Raw genomic sequence first — 9,255 nt, forward strand, 5'->3', positions numbered from 1 at the left:
TATTGACCAGTGAATGTGCATGTGCATGGTTTCACACATAAATGGACAAAAGTCAACAACGGTTGGGCCAATCATCTCAAAACTCACAGGATATCTTCAAATAAGTACCTGAAACATACCCTGAGAATTTCATTCAAATCGACTACTAGGGGGCGCTATAAATGCATAAATTAGGCGTGGTGTGACATAAATCGGACTAGAAATCATCAGTTGTTTGCCCAGCCATTTCAAAACTCACAGTATCTGTGCAACATCAGTGCCTGAAACACACCCTGAAAGTTATTTTTAATGAAACTGGTGAAACTTTCAACTTCTAACGGTCCCAGAACTGCTGCTTGTGGCTGTATTCATTGTTTATTTTTACTTCAGAGCCTTAAAGATGTTTTACAATCATCTATTTATTTATTTTTGCAGTTTTAACCTGTCTTATATATGTTTATATACATGGATTTATGTATTCTTATGTTTCTTCAAAAAAATAATAAAGAAACTAATAAAGAAAAAAAATCTGTCCGGCCACAACAGAATCATCACAGAATCATCACACTTTATTACGAACACATACTCGTAACTAAAACATATCGTGTGACATGAACACTGTAAACCATGAATAAAAGGATGACTAGACATGATTTTTTTTTTTTTTTTGTTGTTCATTTAACTTCCAGATTATGCATATATGTGTGAGTACATTGAACTCTGTGACTGTGTGAGATTTCAATGCCAGTAATCTGGATATTAACACAATCCTGGTTTCAGAGTCTAAAAACCAGCATATGATGTTGATGCCTGTAGAACTGCGTGAGCATCGTGGGGTCATGTGATACAGACTTGCACCTTAAAGAAAAAAAAAAAAAAAAAAAAAAAAAAAGGATATGACAGGACGTGCCCAGCTCATGTGACACAGTTAACCATGAGTCACACAGGCCCATTCTGCTTGTTCAGCCTATTCTCACATAGCTCGGCTTTATGTGCAGCCCCTTCAGCCACGCAGGCCACAATCGGACATTTACAGGCTGTGTGGACAAACTGAGGAAAGAAACGACGCTGTGGGACGGAGGGCGGTGCAGAGACACACATGCACAGCCAAGACAAAGTCAGGAACTAACTCATCTGTGCAGGGATTATATCACTAATTATCCTGTCTGCATGTGCATGTTATCAGGCCGGACTAATTAGATGAGCTAATGATTGCATTGCAGGAATGATAAGAATATGGCATCAACAGGACAGCACCGCCGACCCTTGAAAACAGTTTTACTCTAATTTATTTTGCTTCTGCTGCTGTCAAGATGGCATGTAGACCGCCACACAAGCCGTGTGGTAAGTGGGATGATCTACTCCAAGGCGGCCTGTTACCGAAAAATAACAACCTGGGCTGAGGAACCCCCTCCGCGCCTCCGCCTCGGTCATTATTTTTCCATAACAGACCGCCTTGTGGAGGATTATCCATTACGTACCGACTGACTTTGCGTTTAGCTGCAGGAACGTGTGTGAGTGGACTTTCTGCAACTTTTAAGGCAAAAGGTTTTCTCCAGAAAAACGGACTCAGAGAAATTTAACTGTTGTTTTTTTTCATTGAGTTAATTTAACACACACATGCAGATTTTCATCACAGCCGCCTGCACCGGTGAAACCTTGTTCAACGGCATCGCAGCATCAGTTGCAAAAGTATTTAAATCATTTATTGTCCCTGCTACACTTTGCCAGGCGGCCTGGGGTTTGAACTGGTGACACACATCAGAAACAAATCACAGCTTAAAACTCTCATTCATCGCCTTTATTCAATTATTCCTATTTGAGTCACAGGGACTAGATCCCAGCATGCAGAGGGCTAACAATAACTGAGCAGTGCAATAATGTAAGGTGACCCTTTTTCTTCTGAAACATGAAGATATTAGTTAAACATTCTTAATTCAATGCATTCTTTAAAAACCCCATGAAATGGATTTTATTTGAAGGGATAAGGTGGATGAGAGAGGATGTGTAAAAGTTTTATTGGCTGACATTTTAATTTACACCCACTAGTGCAGAATGATGTGACTATTCAAGACTTTGTTTTCCAGAAAGTAGAAGTCATGTGAGATCACCACATGATCTTTTTTTTTTTTTTTAAAGAATCATAAACGATTTGATTCAAGCCAAAGTGAGAGCGATTCATTCTATTTATTTCTATAAATAGAATGAATCATCACACCCCTAATTCTTATCCGTGAGCAATTTAGAGTCTCCAGTTGACCTGACCTGTTTGTCTTCACAACGTGGGAAGAAACCTGACGAGCTGGGAATTGAAATCCACCACCCCGGGTTAAAACAATAAAACCATAAAGCCAAAGGAACGTCTCATTGTAGCAACAAGGAATCAATACCAAGGTCAATAACACTGAAGCCGACCCGTGCAAGCCGCCTGCTGTAAAGATTAACCCGACATTCACAAGAGCCGGGCAAGTCTGATTTACAAACGTGGAAGTCTGGACGTGCGGCGGCAATGAAAGTATATTTAGGAGGTGAATGGAGGCGACCTGTCAACTAAACACCGAGGAGACAAAGAGGACAGTTCAGTTCTGTCTTTTATGGGCATTCAAGAAAATCTAATTTATGCGGCCGAGTTTGACGGCAGGCCTGTCAGCTGATTTGGACACACAATGCCGCCACTGTCCCGCGCGTGTGTCAGGCCGGCGCTTCATATTAGGCCGGCCGCCGTCACACACATTGCCGCTTTTGTTATTTCACAGGCCCGTCCCGTACGCAGGCGTGCTGGCTAGTGCTGAGAGATGGTGCGATACAACTCAGATGGGCACCTGTGGCTTTGAGTTACTGTTGGGTTTCTTTTTTTTTTTTTTGGATCAGGTGATTCCTCGGACTCCTCTGGCCCGATTCGTACAAAAACTGGGGCAAATTTCTCATTTTGGCATTGTGCTTTGGGGTTTAAAGACGTATGCAAATAACACAGCAATTAAAAGCCAACATTTTGATGTGTCTTGATACTGACTGCATGTGGGCTGTTTACTTGTGTTCACGTGCTGTTTAAACTGCGTGCAGACGAGGTGCTTCTCAGTTGGAAGAAGCTCAAAGTGATGATTCCTCCGCCTTCAAGGTGAGCGACCCCCGCTGAGCAAGGCATTCATTTTTAGTTGAATTTCAAAAGGAAGAGCTGGAAAAGACCTTGAACAGCGAAAAGAACCAACCGCTGAAAAGTCCTTGGCTTTGTGTTTGTGTGCAGCCGTTTCTGAAGTTCTTTGCAAAAATCGGCCATTGATTGGAATCAAGGGATGGAGCCTGGTTTAAGCAAAGCAACAGAAAAACAGACACACAATGTGGTTTCCATTAGGAGTGCAACTAATCATCATTTTGACTGCTGATTAATCTACTGATTATTTTTTTTTTAATTAACTGATTATTTGGTCTATAAAATATCAAAAAAAACAACTGACAAATGTTCATAGGAAGGTAGCAGAGTCCAAATTGATGTGGTGAAGCCACTGTTTGATTCTAAATGATTTTTTACTTGATAAATTGACTAAAGCGGTTAATCAGCTATCTAAACATTAACCTAATCAATTTTCTATCAATCGACCAATCAATTAATCAGCTAATCCTCTCAGTCCGACTTTCTAACGGTCTTTAAAGTAAGTCTGGTGGTGTATGTTCTACATGCTGTTGCAGAAACCTTTGCACCCCACCAAAAAAAATTAGGATAACACGGATCTAAAAAAAAAAAAAAAAAAAAATCATAATGAATTAATTTACAAGGCACACACAATCAATGATATGCCACGGCTCTTAAATTCTCAATAGCACCACTAACATCTGGTAGATTAATTGTCTCAGCTGCCCATCAGTTTTGATTTGCCAGAACAGGACTGACTCTGTGCCAGCTGAGCTCCTTTTGTGATGGGAGCAGCGGGCCCCTGGAAACAATGGCTCCCTTGGAGGGGACGGCTCCCATGGGAGCTGTAAATGGGTGAGGGAGGGGCTCAGTTTGCATGACTGAGACAGGCACGCTTGCCTCCAGGCACACTTAGCTGGAAACGACAAGATCCACAGGGAATATCATGTTCTGCTAAACATGAGGGAGCCTCACACAGCCTTTACCTGCAGACACACACATCTACTGTTCGACACCAAAAAGGATCTCAGGAATCTCAGGCCCTGTTCACAAAGGAGCTACACCTGAATGTCACTCCTCATCTCAGTGCTTAAACGGGCTTATCGATCGAACTTCCAGTGCAAATTCCCAGGAAAAGTCATAGCAGGACATTCTGCAAGGGGAAATAGACTGTATAGACAAAAGTATTGGATCACCTGCACCTGACATCGACAGGAGCTTTAATGACATCCAATGCTAAATCCACAGGCATTAATATGGAGTTGGTCCCCCTTTGCAGCTAGAACAGCTTCCACTCTTCTGGAAGGCTTTCTACCAGATGTTGGAGTGTGTCTGTGGGAGTTTTTGCCCGTTCAACCAGAAGAGCATTTGTGAGCTCAGACTCTGATGTTGGACCAGAGGGCCTGGCTCCCAGTCTAGTTCATCCAAAAGGTGTTAGATGGGGTTGAGGTCGGGGCTCTGTGCAGGCCGGTCAAGGACTTCCACACCCAAACTCACCCAGCCACGCCTTTATGGAGCTGCTCTGTGCACTGGGGCTCAGTCATTGCTGGGACAGAAAAGGGCCTTCCTTCCCCAAACTGGTCCCACAAGCTGGAAGCAGAGAATTGTCCAAAATGTCTCGGTGAGCTGAAGCATTAAGATTTCCCTTCAGTGGAGCTGAGGGGCTGAGGCCGAGCCCAGAAACACCAGCCACAGCGTTATCCCTCCTCCAGCAAACGCACAGTCGGCACAATGTGGTCAGGCAGGGAACGTTCTCCCTGGCGTTCCCCAAACCCAGACTCGTCCATCAGACCGCCACATAGAGACGCCTGATTGGTCGCTCCACAGAACGCGTTTCCGCCGCTCCAGAGTCTGGCGGCGCCGTGCTGTACACCGCTCCATCCGATGCTTGGCATTGGGATTGATGATGTGAGGCTGGCGTGCGGCCGCTCAGCCATGGAAACCCATGCCATGAAGCTCCCGGCACTCAGTTTCTGTGCTGATGTTAACGCCAGAGGAGGTTTGGAGCTCTGCAGTTACTGAGTCGGCAGATCGTCGGCCACTTATACGCACTATGAGCCTCAGCGCTCAGCGACAACAACGCTGGAGTTCAGTGAGCTCTCTAGAACGAGCCATTCTTTCACAAATGTTTGTAAAGGCAGACTGCATGGCTAGCTGCTGGATTTAATACACCTGTGGCAACGGGACTGAATGAAACACCTGAATTCAGTGATTAAGAGGTGTGGCCCAGTGCTTTTGTCCATACAGTGTATTTTGGTTCTATAACTTGGACTTTGGACTTGATCTTTTCTTGACTCCAAATGCATGTTGGAAACATCACATTTATACCGTTTACGAGTTAACAGCCTCCTCGAAGTTGTAACTACATGTGTGAGATTCAGAAATATTGATGATGCTCGATTTTCTGAGTTGTGATGTTTCGTGACGATAAAAGCGGTTGCTTTCTTCTTCAGCAGCAGAATCTCTGCTCTTCACTTCGCTGCTGGAGCGGAAAGCAACACCTCAATGTTTAGTCTTTGTAGTTTTATAAAACCCTTTGGAAAAAAACACCATGTTAACATCACCCAGTCAAGTCAGCAGCTTGTACTTCCCTGTGTCAGATGTACAAGCTTCCAACTTCCAACACAGCTTTTTTTTTTTTTTTTTGCATGAGTTGACGGAGGCACATTCAGGGATGGACTGGGACTAAAAAACAGCCTTGGACTCTGACCCAGCCCAGCTCTCAACAAACGCTGTGGCCCCTGGCCGCGGTGTCATGATGCCTTAATGCGCCTTTGAAAGTAAGCTTGTGCTTTGTGCTTCTCTCATGTAATTATTGTTTTATTTCTTGCCTACATGAGTGACACAAACTGGATCTGGGCTGAGAGGGAGCAAGTCTGTGCTCCAGACAGTACTCACCACTGTCCCTGCACTAGTCTGTGGAGCCTCCAGCAGCTCAGCTCTCTGTCCCTCATCATCATGAGAGGCTGAGGCTGCAGCACTCATACACTCACTCGACACTCACTTCTTCACTCATACTGTGCTGCTGCTGCTACTGCTGGCAGTGATTAATTAATTTGCAAAAATTATGTCAATTTGCGACATTTCTAGGCATCACTCTCCAGGGATTTAAGCCTTTTCTCTCTAACCTTTTCAGTACCACCCTTTTCTTTCTGTTTTCTTAGATTTGTATCTGTATCATTTCATTCGTGCACTGTCCGATGAGGCTGTAACCATGGTAACCGACGTAAACTGCTTCCACTAGAGGCTCACGATGCTCATGCTCTCTGTGTCCGCTCTTATGACTTCTTGAGTGTTAGCTTGCCACGTAAGAACTAAATCTTTAGATTAGTGCCCCCCGTCACTTAAAATGATGATGTTCAAAATGGAAAAAAAGACGATGCATGTGTGTCAACCACCAGCCAGTCTCTGAAACACTCAGATGGCCAGTCCGCCCCGGGCACGCTCAATGTACCTTTGACCTCCTGGATCCAGATGCAGCAGGAACTTTATCACATGTCCTTCAAATCGACTGTTTCACTTCTCTATCAAATGTTCAATAAAGAAGAAATGCCACAAAAATCAATGACCTGACGTGGATTGGCCTTTCTAGCGTCTAATAATTTAACATTTGCTATGAAATAATCATCATTTTTCCCAGTTAAACTAAAAATATACAGGCGGTGATATAGCACAAGTCTCTTACGGCTATGGGCTCCCTTTTTTTTTTTCGGTTCAGGGATCAAAGAGTTCAGATTAGACCAAAGCTCGGTTTGAAACAAAGAGCCTAAACTGCACAAGACTTAGATCACATGCTTTCCAACCACGGTTCCTATAATAAAGAATGTATGGAGCACAGTTAGAAACACATTAGCCTTATCTGAGGAACTTTTATCTTCTGACCGACAGAGCAGGGAGGAACGGACCAACACACACACATGACATGGATCCATAGACTGAAGGTTATGAGAGCATTTTGATGCTGGTGTCTGTTTTTTTTTTTTTTTTTTTTTTTCCCCCATTAACTTGTACTGACATCAGCAAACACACTTTTTTCCTCCATGGCTTTTCTGGTTACAATAGATACAATTTCAAGTTTATCATTTGGGTTTTATACTGAGTCCCTGGCAGAAAAGCAAAAATATTAGGCTGAATATGTTCTAATGGATGCTAATGGATATCAGCTGTCAACTACATTTCTTTTTTATGTTGTTAACTTGTACTATTGTCTATTTTTTTTTTTTTTTTTAGAGATTCTTGATGTGAAATAATAATTTCTTCACTCACATGCATGTAGAGGAGGGAAAAGCCAGCTTTCGATTTACAGAATTGAGCTGTTTTTTTGTTTTTGTTTTTCCACGTTTAGCCTGCAGGCTGACATAAATCACAGATTCATGGTGCACGTCAGAGGTTTCCAAACTGGTGTCCGGGGACCCCACAGCGTCCTTCAGGGGGCTCCAGGGTACACAGGGCCACAGCAAAACGAGTAAAACGTTTATTTTCCACTAATATTTCATGTACTAGAAGTCAGCGGCACGGTGGGGAAATGAAGGACGAGTGGTTTCACTGGAGGTTTCATGGCTCATTTCCCTCCACACCTGCAGCGCAGACAGTAATAAATGTTCTGAATCATAACTAAAAACAAACCCTGCAGTATCGCCACCAATGACCAGCTGTCACCTTCAACACAAAACCATTTGCATTGCTACCAGCCTTGAAAAAAAAGAAAAACATAAATTTGACAAACCTTAGGAATGGTTTCCTAATTGAGCTCATACAGTATAAAAAAAATAAAAATAAAAAAAAAAAAGTTTGGGAACCCTGGTCAACACAGTTAACCTGGTGTACACAGGTTTACTTTATTACATTCACTCTCACTGTGTGAATTTCTTATCTCTGCATTTATCGTCATCATATTTTGTAGGGATTAATGCACACTTTTAGACATAATGTGTGTACTTTATTCACAAATTTCCGAGATATATGGTTTTATTATTCTTATTTCTTGCTCTGTTTCTTATAATCTGATTTAATTTGAGCAGCTACAACTGATCCAGTTTCAATCAATCAAGTATTTCTGATTCTGATCTAAGTTAGATGGGGAGAAACATTAAATGCATGCACTTTTTCTCAGGCTCATTAGGCCTACATGGGTTTTTTTTTTTTTATTGTAGGCTGCATTGTGTCTGTACTCACGGCGGAGTTGGAGCAGTTCAGCAGGCACAGCACCAGCAGGATGAACCACCTCCTCTTGTAAACTTTGAAGGCGAGCAGCTTCTCCAGCTCCCTGTTGGGTTTCCTCTCGGCGGCGGGGCAGACCTCCCTCTGCTCCCCGGACTCTCCCCCCTCCTGCTCCATTACAGTTAATTACTTAATAACTTCTTCCTTAACAATGTAACACTGAATAACAGGATCAGTCACCAAGACAGCCTGAACTTCACATTGACTCTCATCACGTCGAGAAAAAAAGTGGTGCGACTTCTAAACTAGTCTGAGTCCATTGTGCTGCTCGCCGGTACAGACTGTAACGTCTGTTTTTATCCAACAATGTTCCGGGTTTGGAAAAAAAAAAAGTCGGCAAAGCGTCGCTGTGCGTTCCAGGTGTGGCGGCGGCACCGAAGATCCTCTATTTTACAAGATGACTCACGCGGCAGGACAGTTGAGATGTCATTCCCGTGTGGAGAGCGGAGACGTGTTGTGGTAGCCCAGGGGCAGGCAGCCATGTGATTTCACTGATTAGTCCCTCCTGTCTGCTGGCAGGTGAGGTGATCAGTGAAGTCACCTGGAGGAGTTTTTGGTTGGAATGAAAACCTGCAGCCTCTTGGGCCCTCCATGGCACCTGGTCTGACACACCTGTACTGTTTCAGCTCTGCTCTTTCACACCCGATCCATTTAAGGGTGCATGAGGTTGCATGGGCCTTAATGGGGTCAGGTTTGCAAGAGTAGAGCTGGAATGAAAACCTGCAGGACGGGACTTAACCTAAAAACCTAAAACAAACTTAGTACCTTACAAGCCACCCCTGTTTCTAGAAATAAAGTTCCTTTTGTTGTTGTTACAAAAAGTAATTTCCCCCTGGGGATCAATAAAGTATTCTGATTCTGATTCTGATTCTGATTCTGATTTCATTTCATTAAATGCCTTCCAAAAATAAACAAACAAATAAATA

General features: G+C 43.3%; 1 protein-coding gene across 2 annotated transcripts in view; it reads right to left on the bottom strand.

Annotated features, from left to right (window-relative positions):
- Positions 1 to 8,649, bottom strand: part of slc49a3 (solute carrier family 49 member 3) — a 33,418-nt gene extending 24,769 nt beyond the window's left edge. The window contains exon 1 of one of the 2 annotated variants that reach the window (XR_003928889.1): positions 8,285 to 8,649. Coding sequence is in view for 1 of the 2 variants with exons in the window: in XM_030062802.1 (XP_029918662.1) it covers positions 8,285 to 8,446 (162 nt within the window). In the remaining variant the exon portion in view is untranslated. The remainder of the gene's footprint in view (positions 1 to 8,284) is intronic. The other variant, XM_030062802.1, reaches the window with a different exon arrangement.
- Positions 8,650 to 9,255: the final 606 nt, after the last annotated feature.

Source organism: Myripristis murdjan, chromosome 10 (genome assembly GCF_902150065.1).
Source record: "Myripristis murdjan chromosome 10, fMyrMur1.1, whole genome shotgun sequence".
NCBI classification, from domain to species: domain Eukaryota; kingdom Metazoa; phylum Chordata; class Actinopteri; order Holocentriformes; family Holocentridae; genus Myripristis; species Myripristis murdjan.